Genomic DNA, 22,465 nt, shown 5'->3' with positions numbered 1-22,465 from the left:
ACAACTTTGCCATTTAACTTTCTTCGATAGGACTTTTAGTTTTGCCGAAAATCGAGGTAAACCGTTTTTTACCCTTAAAACTCCCCCCCCTACCCCTTCCCGACCTCAGATCGACCGTAATTTATTTTTCCTTTCATTTTGATCATATTCCCCTGCTTTTCTAATGGGTTTCATCCTACTGTAATTTTTTTTGGTTTCAAAAATTATCGGCACTGGTCTAATAGTAGGATCATCTACTTGCCTATTAGTTTGACAAATAAATATGAAATAAGAAATCTGGGCTGAGACCTAGAAAGCTAGCGCCACTGATTTATTTTTATAAATGTGATCACAACCACTGTTTTCTTTGAATGGCGATATGAATAATGTTTAAAGTACGTCATGCTTTTGTTGTTCGTTATACAATTACATAATCATCTTTAAGTTATTCCGAATGATGCTTGAAATTATACATTCCAATTTCAAAAATATTGTGTCACCAAGGAGTTTCTTTATTTGTCGCCAAAAGGCGCGAAGTTTCAATAATCTATGTCAAATCGCTGTTATCTGTGGTGTTGTTTGGCGCGTTTATAAATCGCAATTAATTCTTTTAAATAGGATATAAAACTGTATATTATTTTTATGTCTACTATTATTATTACATTATTTTTCTTTTTTTCGCGTCTGAAACGCAAACTAAATGATTGGTCTCTGACAGAATGACCAGCGAACATGTCTGCTCCAAAGCACAACACACACACAAAATGTACCTATTTATTTGTTATGAACAATTCTTCTTTTTGATGATTATTATTAGCATTTTGTATGTTTTTTGTGTTTCTTTAGTAAGAAATGTTATGTCTAATGTATATTAATAATAACACTACTAAGTAATAAAGATTTATAAAACAGTAACTACTTAAGTACACATATACACACAGTATAATGTTTAAAGAACTTTATTTCTCATTACAAAAAAAAAATGTATTTTATTTACATGAGAAACATTTACATTATAATATACTAAACAAGATACGCGTCACCATCAGCCAATTTTAGTTACTTAAGGCTCATTCTAATATGTATCAAATCTCAGTCTCAAAATCTCAATATCAGTATACATAAACTTATAGTAAGTAATTCTGATATGATATCATTTTCATGAATGTTTTATCAACAGCATCGTCTCTTGGAGCAGCGCTCACAATGCCCATCTGCGGTTTCCTCATCGCGCACTTCGGGTGGGAATCTGCCTTTTACTTTACTGGTACGTATATATAATTCAAATTAATGAGGTGAGGGTTGAACGTACAGGCTCTAATTAAAGTTGGCGCCTGGTTGCGCCGGTGACCCCAGAGCTGGTGCTTTCCTCGCTCAACGAATAAATATCAGAATACTGAGAGGAACTGCCAGCATTAAAGGCACACAGGGACTAATCCTTTTTAATTCATTTTAGTTTTCTATTTATATCATTAGGTTAAGAATATTGTTAATACTGGATATTTATGTGTAGAAAAAAATCCAATTTAATTAAGGACATTTGTAGTCTCTTAAGATGAATATGAGAGTGACAAAGACAAAACATCTAATAGACGAGGCATAGTTTGAGGGCATAGCTTAGGCGTGAGTTTATGAATAATTTATGTCAAAGCTGTGTTGAAAGAGTGATCTTAAGGTCGTGCGTTCGAATCGCCGTTGGCAACCCCTTAACATCGTGAGAACGGGCTTGCTTTACATCCATCATCATCACAGCTGATCACCTACTTTGGCTGTTTAAAAAGCGTTACCAAAACATATTATATAGAACTCTTAAGAGGGCAATGAAAAATAAAGTAAAATATTAATATATTCTAGGTATTATCGGTATAATGTGGTCTGTGGCATGGTTCGCGGTAGTATACGATTCACCTGCGCAGCATCCACGCATCTCTGATGCTGAGAGGAACCACCTCATGAAGGCACTGCCACAGGACTCCAACAAAGGCGTAAGTATTAACACATTAAGTTCATTTTTTACATTCATAAAAAAAGCAATTGGATAATTTCAACGAAAGTTCTTACTCTCTTTCTATCACTGTGATAGATAGATGTGTAAATAGAATTTGACAGAAAGAGACGAAGGTATACTTTCAAAGACTAATTTAGGTTTTATGAAAATAGTAAATAGGGTTTTATAACTATTTTAAATACCTATCATATTAAGATTATCAACTCATCGGAATTTCTGCTACAATTTTATTTATTTATAAACAATGTATTTGTTTGCGCTATATACAAAACAAAATATAACAATACAAAGAAACAACAACAATGTATGATTAACAGAATAATTAAACAATAACATACAAATCAATAATTTATTGTCAGACAAAGCACGCCACGTTTTTAAAGGCGCCAACTGACACTTGTAATCGACGCAGACGCAAAAGGTGATTTTTTTTTGTCTCGAACATCACACTTGTGACAAGGAGAACAATGAGATACTTATTATTATTATTACGAATTATTATTATTATTATGATGGATATTTTTTGATAATAACATGAGAACTTAGGAAGGCGCAGTGCTAACCAGATCCATGCAACTTCCTCACAATCGAGTAGCCCTCAATATCTAACACAACTCACGAGGGGACTCTTTGTATTGAAGAAGTGGCATGGGTCCGCCAAGTATCCGCAAAAACATAATTATGTAGGAATAAAAAAAATAATAATAATAGCAAATAATTCACACAGAAAAGTTGCCTAGAGTAATTTTTTGACCAAGGGGCCGTTAGAGTATTACGTAAGCAAATTTACTGAAAAGAGAATTTATGAAATATTAGTATTTTATATTTTATGCAAAATAATTTATTGAAATGTCAAATGACGGATTGTAAATTAAAATGCCACGTGTTTTTATTATCGAAGAAATAGATTTAAAAAATTACATTTATAATTTGTATTAATTTTCGACACTTAAACAATTAAATTCATTAAATTCCTAACATATCTTCCTTTTTCTCTACCTCTAAGTCTCGGAAATCTAAAGTTTTAGATTTGTATAAATATGAACAAGAATTAAAAATTAGTTTGCCAAAGAAGTTTCACTTCTGACATGTGTACTTTGTACGCACGCACTTTTTTATTTTTATAAAAGAGGGTAAACGGGCAGGAGGCTCACCTAATGTTAAGTGATAGCCCACGGACATTCACATTTCTATAAGGTTCGCAAGTGCATTGGCGGCCTTTTAAGAACTGGTACACTCTTTAACCAAGTCGATTTCGTAAGAAAAAAACTAATCTAGGTTCATATATTTTATAAGTTATTTTAAAATATTGGGAATAAGGTAATATTGAACTTACACTAAAAACAAAAATGTGAGGAATGGACCTTGAAAAAAAAAAATTAAGGTAATATGTTATATATATTTGTTTGTCATGGCGTTATATGTGTGTCGAATGTTGTGTCTTTTATATATCAAGTTTGGCAATAACTTCAAGGTTAAAAATTTACATATGGCAACAAATAATTCAAGGCATTTCAAACAGTTGAACAAATATAAAAGATCAATAGTTTTTTTACAATTTTCTGTGATTCTATAGATTGATATTCATTTCGAATTTATTATATTTATTTATTAAAGTATACCACATTATATATCATACTATATCTATTATCTACGGTATATGCGTCTTATCTAAAATATATAACAATTTTGGAAAACATAAATGTTACCAAAAATAAAATAAAAAAATGTTATTATTACTTTATTTTAGCTAAAATTATGAATGTATGTAGGTATGAGATAGGCACTTTACTCGCAAATGCGTTGCCGGCCCTTTAAGAATTGGTAAACTCTTTCCTTGAATGCCATTGCGCTTACCACGCCGTGTGTGGCACTCGCCAGTCGCCGCCCCAGTCTCTCCAACATTGCCGCAGAATCTATGTAATATGCTGATAGTAATTATAATATATACACTTTTCAGCACAACCCAGTACCGTGGCGCAGTCTGCTGACGTCAGCACCCGTCTGGGCCATCGTGATAACCCACGGGGCCTCTGTCTTCGGCTACTTCACCGTCGTCAACCAACTGCCCACTTACATTGAGAGCATACTCAACTATAGTATTAAGCACGTGAGTACTATTTGTATGACAGTATATTTGTTTGTATGTTTATTGTTATCGAAATATATCGAACGCTTTACGAAAATAGTTAAACAAAATCTTAAATTATTATTTTCTATGAGCCAAGGCTGCTCTGCTTATTCAGGCTTTCTTAGTTCTATAAGCGTCGCGATTTCTTAAATCATAATATATTAAGTATAATACATTAATTTAACATTAAATTATTCTTTGAATGTACGTGAGTAATAAAGAGCGAAAATAAAATCCTCTGCTTTAAACACCGCGATGGCTTTGGAATTACAGATTTTGTTCTCTTTGTCTAACTAGCGTTATGGTATACCTATTAAACTTCTAAGTAGATAATAATATAATATTATTATATTATAATATTATTATATTATAATATTATTATAATATAATATAGTAGAAGCCTCGTCTTTGCCATCAGTTCGGTTATTCATAGAAATATATCGAAATTATTAATGTCGAATCTGTATCTCTATTGAACATTATAGCTTTAGTCGCACAGAGTCGATCGCTTCCTGTATGATTTTTTTTCAAAACTGGCATGATTTTAAATACAGGGCAATGTGCATGAGAGATTTTTAATCACCTGGATTGCATTGCTCCTAGAAAAACATGTAACAGCTAGAATTAGCAACATTTGTTTTTGTGTAACTTTATAACAGATGTAAAATTATTTATTATATAACAAACAATTACGTAACAATAACTATACACAATGTTAAGGAAAATTATGAGGATACTTTGAAGTAAACAACGTAGTTAATTTGTATTATAATACGCTTTCGAGACAATCAAAAGTTAATTTTATGGATGGACACGTGCATGGGAAAACCCTGATTTCCACCAAAGTTAATCTAAGTACAGATACTGGCAAACATCTTGAACAAATGTCCTTGCCTACGCAAAAGCGATTTTTAGGTATCACTTGCAGAGGTGCGCGGCGGCGGGCGAATGACGTGTCGATCGCGTGATTTGTAAATCAGTTGACGTTTGTGATCCGCGCGTCCCGTACGATTCGCAAACTTTCCCCCACTCACTTGTTTAATGCTCAAGAAGTTTGCCGGTATCTGTAACAACTATTTTTTATTTTAATGGAAAGGATGATGACGGCTTACAGCATTGTTACCCAACCTTTCTGGTGACATGCCCTTAAAATTCAAATTCAAAAATCATTTAATCATATTGGTAACACTTTGTACACTTATGACTTGTCTGTAAAAAAATACATATAAATGCTTCTAATTTTACATTTAGTGCCAGTTCTCAAATCAAGGGCGTATAACGGAAGAGAAGAACTGGCAATAAACTCTCCGCCACTCTTTTTAATAGCCATGTTTTTTTTTTACACAACGTTTGTAAGGAGCTGCAACCATTAAACCATGTTCCACATGACATCTTAAGTAATTAACCAACATAACATACATTATTTTTAACATACATGATCGGTAGGAAGAAATCACTAGGAAATTGTTAAAGAAACACAGTAAGTAAATTTTTAAAACATAATGAAAAACATCGTCTATTTTCGAATTACCCCCCTTACTAATGAATAATTCCCTGTGGGACATGGGCCCCACGTTGGAAAGCCCTGGCTTAGAGCGTGTACTTCTCCTCTCGTGTGTTCTTATCACGGCTGGTGCACCAATGAACCTTTATATGTTCGCATTTAACTCGCTCACACTTCGTATGATGAAGGAGAATATTAGAGCCAAAAATATACGGCCTCTGTCAGCAACCTACTTGTCAATTACGAAAATTAACACGAAACCGTTCTAAAAGACCTAAAAGGTTTAGTTAATATATGTATGTATTACAAAATAATTTAAATATTCATTAACAATTAACTTAAGAACATGTTTTATACAGTAAATGCGAATTTACAACATTGCAGTCCTTTATATATCCTTCGCATTTCCGAAAGTAGCCGGTGTATTTGAGGGTTTCTGTGTGTGTGTGATAGAGGGAGAGGGTATGTATGAGTGAGTGTTAGGAGGGTGTGTTGAGTATGTGTCAGGAACACGCCTGAGAACATAAGTGAAAATTATTTTAATACATCTAGTTAATTTTCATATCATTATATATTTTAGTAGATTAGAGAGATTTTTGGGTCTAAGACCGTTTCTTTATGTTCTTTCATGAGCAACGCCAAAGCACAAGTTAGGACTTAAAAATATATAACAACTAAATAAACGCAAGTCGATAAAAACCCTTAAAGCTCATTCCATGTAAGTTCAATGTCCATCCGTACGTTATCAAGATATAGTACCTACTTCCGACTCTATTTTCATCCTTAACTCGATTCGATAAGATATTTTTAATGTCGCGTTAATCGGGAATTTGGTAGGGTAACCATGATATTGAGTTTAGCTAATATTTTCACCTCAAAAAAAACTAGTCTATTTTTCTAAACATCTAGTAGTATACCTTAAAACTATTTTAGTAGGAATTATATTCTAATAATATCCTAATATTCAATTGAAAATAAACTATGTATTTATTAGGGGATGTTCAAGTATTACGTAAGCACTATAGGGGTGGGGGGGTCTTTGATTTTCTTACTTGGTGATTACGTCAGTAAGTAGTAACAGTAATTATTTACATTTTTACACATATTACCCACACTTTTGAGGATTCCTACAAAAAATTAATACGATTATTTACATTTTTACACATATTACCCACACTTTTGAGGATTCCTACAAAAAATGACTACGTTTATGTACAATTATTTTTGGGAGCTTTGCTTACTTATGCTGACAAGAGGAGGAGGGGGGATAGATTCCAGTAAATCTGCTTACGTAATACTTGAACGGCCCAAATACGTTTTTTTAAAGCGAAAATACTAGAAAAAATAGCCTCATGCTTTACTAAATTGCAGAATGTTCACTTAATTTGAAATTGTAAATAGATGAATAAAATAAAATAATGAAGACAATTGTTTTTATTAGGTCAGATATAAATAACAGGAAATATATCTTTGCCTCTTCAGATGTAATCATCGGATGATAGTGTTTTTATAGTTATTACTGATAATTATCTGATATCTGATAAGATTACTGTAGTGATAATATAATAGAAGTTGATAAAGCAGTACTTCTTATTACATAAAGACAATTATTTTTATAAATAGAAATTACGTCATATGATCTGATTGAAGAATCATCGCATTATACCAACATAAATAATTACGATAGATTATTACGAGTTTTGATTATAGAAAAGTGTTTGCGATTTTTTTCATCATGTTCAAAAGTATGTTCTATTAAGATGTAATATTATGTAGGTATAAAAACGTTTCTTTTTTCTCTGTTTGTTGTAATGTTTTCGTTTCGGTTTTTGTATTAATTGTTTTTTTTTAATTCTAGTTTACAAGGAATTTTACTATACTTACAAGATAACAATTTTACTATATTTGTACTAAAGCCCTTCAGACACCAAGATTAATCCCCTTAGTGTATGTTGTTGTTTAATACATATATATAAACAAAGATAATAAATAAAGCTAAAGTACTCATCTGTTCTTTTCAATCACACTTTAAGACAGAAGAGACGAAAATTAGCTTAAAAAACACTTTTTTGGTGTATCTTTACTCATAAACATATTTAAAACATTCAGTTACAGAAACGTGCTAACTACCTTTCTTATGTCAACATTTTGAAAACCTTTCATTAACCTCAAATTGATCCTTAAACAAACAAATTTCATAATACAGTTTTGTAATTAAAATAATATTGTATATTTTACATCTTGTGGTTTCAAAACTTCTTAAAGTTCCAACTCTGCGTCTTAGACGCTTGAATTGAATTTTCTTTGGCAATTCTTGAAATTGTAAGAGTAAACAAATCTCACGTAAGCATCCAGCCCTATTGCATCAGCCAACAAGTGGTCAGCCTCAGGTATTAGTTGAAGGCAGGTTTCTACACGGTTTCCGTTATTTTAGATAGGTTTGAAAAATAAGCAAATCTATTAATATTAATGATTAAATGAGTTATTTTTATTAGACTAAAGAAACGTTCATAAGTTTACATTAAGTTATCTACATTATGTTCTGATATTCATTATTTTTTCTATTTGTCTGAAAGTAATACGCAATACAAGTTTTACCTTAGAATTGAAAAAAATACTACATAATATATACTTAGAAGTATATTTTATCGCTTTAACGCTACCATAAAGTCGATATCCTATAGACGCCGACACCAGTGCTTTAAACTATGGTAATATATCTTAGTGTAGCTATAAAGTTAAGGATTTATCACTAGTATTATAAAGAGGAAATGTTTGTTATTAATATATACAAGCAACTGAAACAGGTGTGATATAACAATAGAAAACAAAATTATGTAGTTCGGTAGGTGTATATGAAAAATCTTGCAAAAATTCGACTAATTGGCCAAAATATCAGAATAGTTCTTTAGCTTATAAAATTCCGTATAATTAGACATATCTAACAAAAATTTAGGGTGGTATCAAACTTAAACAAAGAACACTTCTGTTTCATTTTTCTTTAATGAAATTTCGTCTATACCATGTTTCGAGAGTTACGAAATATAATGTAATGTAAAAATCAATGGACTGGGCCTGGAAGGTACCAGTGAGCTGGTGATTTTGTCGCTCAACGAATAAGTATCGCTATACAGCGAGGAAACGACATCATTAAAGGCACATTGCCACAGGGACCAAATATATCCATATTTATTTATTATATTGCTATGTAGGTTAAGAATATTGTAAATATTGTATATTTGTGTGTAATTAATTAAATTAATTGTGTAATTTAAAAAAATACTCGGATTCAATTACAACAGATAATTGAAAACAATTATTAACATTATATATCAATACAACACTAAAACTTCAAATAATTTAAAGTGACATTTAATTCAATATTTACCAACACACTTAATTATAAAAACTTGAGAGGAGTCAAGGGACACCCGGATGGAACGAAGTTCCTTTCGATTAATTAGTGAAGGAATTGTAATAAAATTTTATTTTTTTTAAGTTATAATAATATTTTTTTTATTATTAACAAATATAATGTTATATAAACTTAATCAGTAGGCTCAATTTTCGTAAAATATCCGGAACTTGTGCAGAAACACTGTCAGGATTCATTATTATTATTATTATTTATTATTTACAAAAAACCTGTATACACTCAACAAAAATAATCGTCGCGACACCACACTGTTCAATGCGAAATAAAAATGAAAATATCTGGCTTGCTTTCTATAAGAGAGAGAGACAGAGAGAGAGAAACATGCGTCGCCGCACAGCTTACAATAGCTTACTATAGCAAAAAGTGTCGTGACAACTTTTTGTAAGAATTTTTTCCGTCTAGCCCCCTTTCAAACGCGCGATAAGGAACTTCGTTCCAAAAACAATAATAATATATTTTAGTTATTATATTTTAAGGTTAGTTATTGTTTTTAATAATTTAAAGAGTGTGATTTTTTCATTAATTGTGTCAGCGGAAATGTCTTTTTGTTTATATTTATAAAGCTAAACAAATTTGTATTACTCACGTAAATCGAGGACAAATGTTTAAATAGCATAATGTGCGCTTGCGCATATCCCGTTTCTCTAACTAAGATGGATACCCTACGTTTGTGCAAACAGCAAACCTTTAATGGTTTTATTAGTTTGAAACGCGCCTTGATCAACAATCTATTTGTCACATTGTGCTATTTACGGAATTGCAATTTCAATTATTATTGCCTTGTGTAATCATTACTAGATATGTTTTTGGATAATATTATATAAATTACAGTTTTGTAACCTTAATAATATTTTTGGTTATATACCAATATAATAAAAAAAAAGAGTTTAGAAGTTATACTTCTTTGGCGTAACAAGATAAAAATCTTTACAAAAATTGTATTCTACGTTTGTAGAAAAAACGACGGTAATAATAGAAAAAACCAAAATGTTGTCTATAGCTAACTTCAGGGTGTCGGTTTTTTGTGACGGTGTGCGCGCGCATCGTAAAAATTTACTCTCATAATTTTTCAACGAACGTTAATCTTCAACAACGCGAATGTATTACGACCCAATTTTAGATTTAGTTACAAACACTAATACAATTGTTACAAGAAAAATAAAATACAAGATTTAAAGTGACAAACAAACGTAATCATATAAGGGGAAATGAAGTCCCAAAGTCCCAAGAATGTAATTAAAACATTAAATTTTTAATCTTAAATTAATCTGTCTTCAAAATGGCGACGCGCCGGTGATGAAACAGACTTGCACTATTGTCTATGGTACTAGTAGCATAAACCCGCGAAATTTCAAATGTTTCGATTATCATAACTGTATTTTTTTTAAAGTGATCTATCCTAGGAGCCGAGCCATCTTCGGCGAAACGACTTTATAATGTTAAATTATGCGTGTAATACTAAACACAAGTACTCGTTTAAGAATACACTCAATCGAATCTGCTTAAACCGGTTGGTCGGCAGGAAATGGTGATAAATGACAGGATGTGTTTTGCAATTCACTTGCATTAGGGCCTAATGCAAGCGTCCTTATTGTTAGCTTATTACATATTGAGTAATATGCTGGTTTCATTCGCTCTCTTAAGGACCGATCTAGTTGCCAAACTCCAAAAAAGTACATTGTTTCCTTCCATTTTTCGTCATCGTTTCTTGAAGTAGGGCGAATGGAAAAAATATATGGTGGAGTTGATTAGTTTATGTATCCATTTTGAAAGCGTTACACGATTTAAATAGCTTCGTTTGATAGAAAAAAAATCCAAACATGGCCAATTTTTGACACTTTGAATTCATTTTATGACGAAAATGTATATAGAAGATGATCTTGACATTGACACGATATATTTTATCGCACGCCAAGTAAACCATTTCAGAAAAAATATTGATAAAATTACATTAATTTAATGTTTTACACAACTAATTTTTATTACGGGCCGGCGCGCCTCAGTGCTCCAGCTCTCCACTGCGCCCCGCAGTCCGCCCCGAGACACTGACACAGCAATTCGTGCTGGGATAGGGCCTTAAGACGTATCAGAGCCAGCTTTATCATTAAAAGAGGGAGTGTAATAAACACTTTTTACAATGTCACAAAACAAAGAATGTAAATGGGTGGTATAATTAAAACCAGTTCTTTGCAGACTTGCAGACATAATTTAAACATAAAAATACTATACAGAGGTCCAAAGTAATAGTAGCTGCCTCCGCGAACTTCGTTTCGCCTTTAAATTTTTTTAGCCTGCCATTTTAGTAGCTTCATACCAACTTATTGAATATTTTGCTATGTAAGCTCATAGAGATTGTTCGCTTTTCCGTAGTAAAAACCTAAGTTCACGTATATCGTATATTAAAACCTAAACATATCAATCAAATATACAGTATTTGCAATTTTCTTAACCTAAATAGTAAAAATAAAAATAATTAAAAGGAAAATAAAAACAAATTTAAAAAGTATTGCGATACTTATTCGTTAAGCGAGGAAAGCACCAGCTCTATGGCCACCGTGCCAACTTAAACCCCACGGCCCGAAAACCTAAGTTATTACATTTTTTTTTAAATTTTTATCTTCATAAAAAGTTCTTAAGATTTCAAGAAATCAAAAAAAATACTGTTCGTGAGTGACTTCGAGTTTTGAGCTTAGCAGCATATTTTACGATTCTTTTTTATTTATATAGGATAAAATACATGCACATAATATAAAAAGAATATTAGAATGTGTATGGAGAATTAAAACTTCATTCGGTGACTATTTTTATTACTTCCTTCTACAATTATATTTAACAAGCAAGAATTATACTATAAAAATTAGCAAAAAATGAAATCTCATTACAAAAGGTTCAAAACTTTGAAAATACTCTAACACGAAAACCAAGTAATGCATTTTTTTTTTAATAAAATAAATCAGTGGCGCTACAACTTTTTTGGGTCTGGGCCTCAGATTTCTATATCTGCTTCATGATCATTTGGCAATCTAATAGGCAAATAGATCAGCCTCTTGTGCCTGACACACGGCGTAGACTGTGTCTAAGGCAAGCCGGTTTCCTCACGATGTTTTCCTTCACCGTTCGAACGAATGTTTAATGCGCACATAGAAAGTCCATTAGTGCATTGGGGATCGAACGTATGAGAGTCACACGCTGAAGCCACCAGGTCAACAGTGTTCAGTAAAGTAAAGCATTTGTAGAAAATTAAAACAAAAGGAATACAATACAAAGTAATAGCTATTTTTTTATCTCATTTTTATACTGGTATGAAATTCTGACAAGTCAAAATCCAATACATTTTTATTTAAAATTCTTAGCGACAAGTTTCGTTTCTGAATAACTCTAGGTATCTTTGAAAATAAAATTTAACATTTTCTCACAACATTAACACATTTTTATAACTAGATTTTTCTCGTGATTTCCTTGTACATATATGCAAATATTAATCGCCAAATACAACAAGCGACTTAAAGCGGATAACGTGTGAATTACGTGTTTAATCCTATATTAACACTTAGTAAATGTTTGAATTGGTTTACAAGGTCTTATTAAATATTAGTAACTTTTTTACACATTTACGTGTCAGCGTTTGGAAATAAATACTGCATATGTTACTGTAATATGATTTAGTCAGAAGGGTGTTTTAGTTACAAAGCACCCGAATGGAAAAGAAAGAAGTCGCAGGTCACGTATGCCAACTCTTACAGAATGCGAGGAACTTCAAATACGCCTAAATATCAATAAAAACCACTAAAGCTTTTGTTGTGCAATCGGTTGAGACTTGAGAAGTACATAATTTCAAATATGCATCAAAAATACATTCTAATATGTAGTATAAAATTTAGTTTAGTTTGTTTGTTGGGTTCTAGGATTAATAAAATTTTTATTGAATTATTTGTTTTTTTTAGAAATAATAAAAAAAAGCATGTTTTTACATAAAATTTATTCATTTTGGTAACTCAGTGTACACTTCTGAACGTCAATAAAGAAATAATATTAAATTATCACAAGTATAATAACTAATTATATATGTTACAAAAGTTAAGATTATAATTGTCAATTCACCCGCTTATTAATAGCAATAGTATGTAATTACTAATTAACATATCTAGTTTATTAAGTTTTCAAAGACTCTCTAATGCTCTAAGTATACATGGTGTTTTATTTATATTCAACTAGCTTTTGCTACTTCCGCGTGGTTATATTGAGGCAGTATTTTAAATTTCTTAAGATACCGTCACCGTCAAAAACTCACCTCGAATCTCCATAGAAACTTTTCCCCCTTTCAAACCCTTTTCTCACGACATAAGGTCCTCTCTAACACTGTTTCATTCAAACCTGTTGTGTGGTTTTGTCAACGAATTTTTTATTTTTTTTTATGGCTCTGGCATGGTTTGTGCATTAGCCAGCGTCAAGTATGAGATTTTTATCATTCGTGCTTTTTTTTTGCCTTAGAAATTCGATCATGTCCTCCATGTACGGTTTAGGCACTAGCCCAGTACCGCACAACCCTCCCAAAGGCTGAGAACAAATTTTAATTAAATTAAAACTTGCCCTCGAACCGGGAATCGAACCCGGTACCCCCCTTCATTATTATTACACAATATAGTAATAATAATGAAACATTTATAAATTTAGGGTTTATAAAATTAAAGGTTAAGAATATTATAAATACCGTAAAATATAAATAAAAAAGTAAAACTATGTTATATGTACAGTTATTAAACGATATTTATTAATACAATAAAACAACTTAGACTAGTTGATTTATGTTGATTGACAGAAAAAAACCTGTTAAAACGATTGGACGCGACTAAATTATTTCCTGCTTTTTGTTATATATTTGATGTTTAAGAAATAAGGAAAAGGTTATTAACTTAATTGAATCTTAGACCTGTTTAAAAGCACTCAAAAGCAAAGCAAAGCGTGGAGTTAGGTGTAACAAATAAAGTTCTCGTGTCACAATGTTTGTTCTCATACTCCGAAACGGTTTGACCGATTCTTATGATTTTTTTATTGACATGACACTATATTTAATTCAGTAAGTCTGAGAATCGGCTACTATCTATCTTTCAAATTCCAAACGCCCGAACCCAATAATCAATCCACAATCTCAGATTGAAAATAATCTGAGATAAGACCGTGATAGTCGATCGATCTCCTATCTGCATCCCAATAACCAAACCCTACGAAGACAATTCATTTTTGGCGACGGATGAAATGCTCTTTTTCGTTCCGTTTTACCGAGTTCACTCTTATTTTATAATCAATGTAAACCAAATAAAGTAAGTAAAACCGTATAAATAACATTAGAATATACATGTCTATATTTAAAACATAACAAACAGTTTTTTTTATTTATTTAAAAACTGGTGTAAAGTTAAAATCTGTTAAAATAATTAAATGTTGAAATCGAGCTTTCGTCAACTGTCATTTTCTTACAAAGGTCTATCTACAGACACCGATCCGACCTCCCATGGATAGCTTGTATCGACAGATGGCTATTACAATCCGTCGATTGGTTATTGGCACACTTGTTACAACATTTGGATTAAAATTATTTGGATCAAACTATCTCAGATGGTAGATTATGGATTGAGATAGGTTATTGGGTTCGGGCGTTAGTGATTAGGGGTGTCCACCCCAAAAAAATATTTTTTATTTTTTAGAAATTTTTTTTGTCTTTATTTTTTTATGATATAGCTTACAATTTCATCTACCCTCTACGATCACTAATACCACTAACGACAAAGTAAAAAAACACTTTTTTGAACAAACTGACCAAAGACCAAAGAGGTCTCACACAGTGATAAAACTGTTTTTACACTAAGGTCTGACCCACACGCTGTAGTCGTTTACCGTAGCCTGGCGTCAAGTGATTCACCATCCATCAAACTTGTTTTACTACTTGACTCCTACTTCAAACAATTAAGTTTACAATCCTGACTGTCCTGGACTCCCACGGCTGAATATTTAGAAATATACTCGGGGATAATATAGCAGGTAGTTAATATTTGAGATTTTACGTGAAGTGATTCGATTTCTGTTTTTCAAGAGAGAAATGAAAGAAATGTTAGGGAAAAATGATGAGAATACATTTTTACGATGCGCGCGCACACCGTCACAAAAAACCGACACCCTGAAGCTAGCTATAGTCAACATTTTAGTTTTTTTGAAGTTATACTTCTTTTGGCGCGTTTGGGAAAAATTTTTGAAAAGATTTTTATCTTGTTACACACACGTTTTTTTACTCATTTAGAGAACAATGCCACTCATACACCGATGGTACTGTCTAATAGCGACAGGGATTTCGTTTGTATGCAGTGCACTGTCAAAAACGCAAGAAATGAATATTTTAATTACTAATGACCTGGCAGAATGACCAGCGCACAGTCAACAGTGGAACATTCACCTCCTCAGCATAATGCTGAGCCAGGGCCAATTACAACCACAACACACATGCATTACACACTTAAAACGAACCTTGTTCTTTAAGAGAAAAGGAAAAAAAACGTTATCTCTCTATATATTTTTATTATTTTCTTTGATTATTGTTATTATGTGTGTGTGTTTTTGTTTGTAATAAATGTTATGTCTATGTCTAATGAAGTTGCGTGGTAACGTGCTGATAAACTTTTTTCCTACAAGCTTAATAGTTTACGACAGGGTTAACGAACAGCAATTCCAATAAAAAAAAACTAGCCGTAATACGGCGCCGGTCGGGATTCCACGCACTTGTAGCCTAGGCTATTTATAGACTAGGTACTGATAACTGAGTTAAATTTAAAATTTTAAAACATTTTCCTTAAGCTATTTTGTATATTGACTTTATTGGATTATAATATAGGAACTATCCAATCTGACGTTCAACTAATTTTTAACTGGTTTTATTTTTTGTATTGTTTTAGCAATTTTTATTTGGTACCAAGTTTATTTATTTTTTTACAAACCAATACAACGAGAACACTTAATAGGAGAGCAATTAACCCTTATCGCTCTCAAGCGATATCTTCCAGTATATTAACATTTTATAGTAAAAATTAAATAAAAGTTTTCGCGACTCTTCACCTCGCGGTGGTGCCTTTAAATCCGACTACAGTAAATTTTGCCTCTGCGCTTAGAAAGTCTACGTTAATCAAGTAGTAAGATGTATTCTCAAAATTAAAGGGCTTGCAAGTCATGCTACGCTCTTTAAAATTGACTGAATGTAAAATACCTTTATTTATTTATTTATGTTTACCACATCATACACAGTACTAAATCTACGGTATATGTTACAAACTCTTTTATCTAAAATGTATGTATTTAGGTAAACAAAAATGTAATAAAAAAATAATTAAACGAGAAAGTGAACTCCCCCCCCCACTAGGATCGCTCGGGTCGGGAGCAGTCTCTTCCATATCGGCTATTTCTCTCGGCCTACATCCTCTGTCTTCTTTGCCGATGAGTAGGGATGTCTACCGTAACAATTTGATGACGTGGTGATAAGTGATACCTGAATCTTATATTCCATAATAAATATATATATTTTTTAAATGTATATTTAACCTTTTCAGAATGGCCTCCTCTCTTCTTTGCCGTATCTGGGTAAATACCTGTGCGCCTTGGCGTCATCAGTGCTGGCTGATTCGCTACGCCGCAGTGGTAGTCTGTCCACTACAACAGCCAGGAAACTCTTTACCGCATTGGCTGTGGGCTTACCAGGTAATTTAGTTAACATGTATCTATGCTAGAATATTAATGTAACAATCAATATTAAGGAACTCGGGAACTGGTAACGGGAATTTTTGTAAATCGAAGACACTACGAACTAACACTCACACAATAAATTCCTTAGAGCACAGCTTAGTTAAATGCGGTAATATGTGTCAAAAGGTCTGGTCCTCAGATTTCTGAATCTATTTCATGATTATTTGTCAATCTAATAGTCAAGTAGGTGATCAGCCTTCTGTGCCTGACACACGCCGTCGACTTTTGGGGTCTAAGGAAAGCCGGTTTCCTCACGATGTTTTCCTTCACCGTTCGAGCGAATGTTAAATGTGCACATAGAAACAATATCCATTAGTGCACAGCCGGGGATCGAACCTACGAGCTCAAGGATGAGAGACACACGCTGATGCCAACTCAGCCTTAATATGTAATGTAAAAGAATGAATATCTCACTAACTGGAATCATCCCTACGGAAGGCAGAGCGGTAAATTTAACAAAAGACTTTTTCACTTGAATTGCGATGTGACGTCATGGCTGTAGTGTATCATTCTACATAATATACTATGATTGTCTGAATTAATCCCTTCTGCCTCTTTTCAACACCGATCAAAATTTCATCAACAGCACCTTGATGGCTGGAAGTCTTCCACAGTCCGTTTCAAAAGGCATTTTCTTATGTGAACTAGCGAACTGTGGAATCGACTTCCGGTGGGGATTAGTCATTCAAAGTTAGAGTGTACTCCTCGCTCAAAGACCGGCAACGCACCCACTAAAGATTGCCCCTTTTAATTTAAAAAAGTTTTTGTCGCGTGTTCTATCATTGGGAGAGATTTACACCAATGAAAATAACAAAAGAGAAATTCCTCATGATGTCTGGCATTTCAGGTATACTTATGATTGCGCAAGCCTTCTTCGGTCACGATCGCATCTGGTCCATTGCTATCTTCACACTGGCGTTGACAATCAACGGAGCTGTCACTGCTGGTTACCTTGGCAACGGGCTGGATATTGCGCCTAACTTCAGTGGTAAGTGGCGTTCAGTATTCGTGCATACATTATAAATACCTCTACCTCAGATTCCTGTATTTGTTTCTACCTCTGGGCCTCAGATCATTTGTCAATATAATAGGCAAGTGGGTGGTCAGCCTCCAGTGCCTGACACACACACAGGCAGGGATGAGAGTCGCACGCTGAAGCCACTAGGCCAACACATATTTAAATTTAAAATTCATGTGTTTTCCAGGGACCATATTTGGTATTGCCAACACGTTGTCTTCTATTGGCGGCTGGCTTTCGACTTACATGGTTGGAGAACTTACTGAGCACGAGGTAAGTTCTATTATTTTTGTTTTACCAAAATGGAAAATTTTAAGTACAAAACAATGTAAAATTCATGCTGAAAATAGACTTGAAGATATTTGAAATTTAAAAAACCCTTAAATTAAAGTGAGCTCTGACAATACTTAATTTATTAAACTTCACCATATAATACATAATGCTATATCTACAGTATATGTTACAAGCTATATTTTCTAAAATTATAATTGTTTATTAAAACCTAAACATAACAATCAAATATACAGTATTTACAATTTTCTTAAATTAGAAATTAAAACAAATTTAAAAAGTTGAGTCCCGCCAGTGTTTAACGCTGGCAACATTTCTTCGCTGCGTACTTATTCGTTGTGTGAGGAAAATACCAGCTCTGGGGTCACCGGTACTATATACCAGGCGCCAACTTAAATCTCAAATTAGCGCCTGTGCACTTGAACCCAAGAGTCTACTCCAAGGGGAACATAATCGAAGTTGGATGAAAGATATTTGAGCCATTACAGATCTTACTAGTACATTTTTGTATCATATAGGCATTTAACAATGTAATCCTTTATTTTAGATTGATCAGCCCACTACCGAATATGTCAATTATTCGATAACACAAAAAAAAAATACAAAATTAATTGAAAGTTTTTATTTTTCAGAACACATACTCCCAATGGCAAATAGTATTCTTCATATTATCTGGGACGTATATTTTCGGGGCCTTAGTGTTCACTTTCCTTGGGTCAGGGGAACTTCAACCCTGGAACTCGCCAAGTAGCGAGAACAATAAGCGTGAGGAACAACCGCTCAATGAGCAAAAAGCCTAAATTGTCCATAGACAGTAGAAATCATAGACTATAACTGGCTCATACGCACTACCGTCGGCTAATAAACATTTATACTGTAGTCTCTGGCTAATAGGATATAGTCTATGAAATCTATGGGTCATAGATTATAGCAGTATTTTTTATTTATGATAGTTGTAGATTCCAAATTTGAATGTTGGTGTTACAAAATGGCTGATTAAAAAAAAAGTTGTTAGACTCCATAGATAAAGAATTTAAATACTGCTATATCTTTGATTTATTATTAATTAAAATGGTTGCTTAACTTGAATCCAATAAAAACTGTTAAAACATTTTGATATGTAATAATAGACCACAGATTAAATAAATTCCAAAATTAGTTATTTTCAGAACAACTTTTTCAAACATGTACTGTCAAGTTAAGCGTCATTTTCGTAGGATAACTCGAATATCTGTTATGTACAAACAAGACAAAAGTTTAGTGAAATTATTTATTTATCAAATTTCATGTATAATCTAGTTCCAATATGTTACGATTGCTGGCATACAGGTTTTACATATTTTATAATTACAACATTATCCAAATTCATTCAAATTGGTTCAGGGGTTTTGCCTAAATGTAGCGAGAATCATTCTCAAATTATGCCTCATGTGTCAAACTTGGCATTTGACGGCAATCAATACAAATTAAACTGATGTATAGGAGTCTCAGTTGTAACAGACACGCAATAACTGTCATATTTTCACATTTAACATTTATGACAATTGTCAACACAGATTATAAAACTCAAAATAATAGACATTCCCAATTTCATATACAGATAAACCTGTGTGTTTGTTAATCGTAACGTCTCTTACTTACCATATTGGTATACTTCGGTAATTTCCTTAAGGCACTGTACATTTTAGCGGCTTTTAAGTGTAGCTTTACAGACCTATGTTGTCAAATTTTTGACGTGACAACGTCTATTAAATCGATGAACGCCGGTTCCACGCACGAAAAGTCATGACTCATTGTCCCGTTACGCTCATTGTACGCTTGCGCCGCATCTATCTCTCTTCCACTCGATTGGCCTATGCGTCCGAGGACAAGAAAGACAGCGGCAACACACAAATAAAAGTAAATTTATCCTTTAAATTTTAGATTTCATTTCACTTTTTTGTATCCATACAAAATAGTGATAATTCATTAAAAATGAATCAATTTTATTCATAAACTTATGCAATCATTTCATCAATTTGTTATGACGTTGTCACGTTAAACTATCTTCCGTAAACAGACTTTACAGACAACCTTTTTTATTTTTAATTAAACTATTGTTTTCCATGAAAAAATCTTAATCGATTTTGAAATTGAATATTAAAATGTAAAATTATAAAAACGTGTCAACGCCATAAATATCAAAATTTAGTGGTAAACAATAAACCTTCACTATCATTACCAAATCGTATAAAAACAAAATCGAAAAAACAAATTTAATTGCAACATGGGTCTGGTATAACAAATTCCGACTGATTTATCGAAATCGTTGCTTTTAATTTTAAGTACAAGAAATTAATTTTACATTCGTAAAAATAATTCCTTGTTTGCGTCTGCCGCGCACATAAGTGAGACTTCTTACAGACAAATGTTTTTTAATTCCTCAAAATAACTTATTTAGAATAGGTATTATAAACAAGTAGCCAATTTAAAAAATTATATTACCTAAAAACAATATTTCGTTAAACTAAAAACAACGTCCGCATGGCGTGGCGGTCAAAGAGAAAGTGACAGCGCGCCATCAGCTCCTACACGTTTGCTCACCTACCCTCCATTATTTGTCTAAAAACGAGGATTTAATAAAACATTTTGTATATTAATAAGAAGTTTCACTTAAAATAGGCAATATCGATCAACGTCCCGGCGCGTTACGGACTCGATTGTCTCGTGATTGGAGAAACCCGACTCAATGGCAAGTAGTTTAAGTTGGAGTGTAAGTGGCCCTTACTTGCAAATTATTCCTGCTATGACCTTAATATGTGTAAGCCAAAGGATTTATTGAAAAATACGTTCAAAAAAATCAGTTCAAAATTTGTTGTAAATATACCGTAAAATTCAGAATTCTTAGCCTAGTATACTTTTGTATGTAAAATCTAATACGTTTCTGTCATAAAGGAATCATATCGCTAAATCTAGACTTTGAATGTCATCCCTAGATAACGTCTAGATGCATGGCTTTTAAATTTTTGTATAAGTTTGATAAATCGTATTAAACTATGATTGTTCTGAAATATTAGGAAATGAAAATTATATTCACTGTTAATTCAGTCACTGTCTTGAGCGCTGTCAAATATGAAAACGTCACAATTTGACAGATTAGCTTGACAATTTCCGGGACCATCGGGGCCACTTTCTCCATAAGTATTCATAAGTATCAATTATTTATTTTTTCTATTTCAAGTATTTAGGAATTCTACAGCCATTCATGTTATCAATGGAGTCGATTTGCGTTTGAAACAATTGGATTATTTATGTGATTTATTAATTTTTTCAAGTCCATTTTACGCATTGTATCTTTTTTTTGTCTTTGAAAATAATATTTTACATAATTTGTGTTACGACCACATCGACTCCAAACCATAGACAAGTCTCGTCTAACGTAAGACATAGATATTAAGAGGAAGCCATTTTTCGCACTTAACTTTATTACAATGAAGAATGCATTGCGTTTGCATTTCAACAACTGTGATAAAGAGGTTTGTCTATGGCGTTTTGCTTAGTCTATGATATTCCCTCGAATTTAATGGCTAAAGTTCCTAAATTTCGATCAGTATTTTCGTATGTTTTTGCTAACAATCAATTGCAAACAATTATAATTTATATTTAATTCATTTTGCATTAATGTATGTATTTTATAAGTAGGTAAAATACCATTAATTATTTAAACATGTATAATGTGTAGTTTAAAAAGTTTATAAAGGTCTTTATTCGCCACTTTGAAGAATCAGCTATATAATAAAGATCGAAAAATTCGTTTGTATGTAAAATAATATTAAAATGGCTAGATTAAGTTTCGTAATTTTTCGATGTCTTTACCTTCAGCTAAATTTGTAAGCATTTTAATGCGAATTCTCTTGTAGTCTCAATGAAGTATTTGTATTTTTTTTTTCAATAAAGTTTTCACAAAATTACGTGTTGTTATTTTTCACGTCAAACATAAGTCATATCACTGGTTTTGACCATGTAACGACTTTTGAAGTACACGACACCCGTTGCTTCCAGTCTCTATGAGAAAAATTTTTCGATACATAACTACATCGTTTCATTTCTATTGGTATTTGTTCAGATCAACTGACACTATGCAGCAACATCTGTGCATAGTCAAAGCTGATGCAGGGTCTCGGTGGGATAACTTTTTGTTCTCTGGGGAGTGCTGTTCAAATGCTGAGAAATGCTTTTTACTACACCCCGTGGCGGGGTTAAAGAGGGTAATATCAGCAAGTCCTTGTCCACGTCGTGCATCACGGGCACTACTGTACCCACCGATCTCAAGC

At 32.6% G+C, this 22,465-nt stretch overlaps 1 protein-coding gene across 1 annotated transcript in view; it reads left to right on the top strand.

Moving 5' to 3' along the window:
- LOC125060801 (sialin) overlaps positions 1–20,167 on the top strand; it is a 59,263-nt gene extending 39,096 nt beyond the window's left edge. Inside the window, exons 6-12 of the mRNA XM_047665879.1 lie at positions 1,160–1,246; positions 1,834–1,964; positions 3,948–4,097; positions 16,651–16,798; positions 17,691–17,831; positions 18,049–18,134; positions 18,785–20,167. Of these exons, the coding sequence (XP_047521835.1) occupies positions 1,160–1,246; positions 1,834–1,964; positions 3,948–4,097; positions 16,651–16,798; positions 17,691–17,831; positions 18,049–18,134; positions 18,785–18,952 (911 nt within the window). The 3' untranslated portion in view covers positions 18,953–20,167. The remainder of the gene's footprint in view (positions 1–1,159; positions 1,247–1,833; positions 1,965–3,947; positions 4,098–16,650; positions 16,799–17,690; positions 17,832–18,048; positions 18,135–18,784) is intronic.
- Positions 20,168–22,465: the final 2,298 nt, after the last annotated feature.

The sequence above is a fragment of the Pieris napi genome, chromosome 22 (genome assembly GCF_905475465.1).
Source record: "Pieris napi chromosome 22, ilPieNapi1.2, whole genome shotgun sequence".
NCBI classification, from domain to species: Eukaryota; Metazoa; Arthropoda; class Insecta; order Lepidoptera; family Pieridae; genus Pieris; species Pieris napi.
This window is presented reverse-complemented; position numbering and strand designations above follow the sequence as displayed.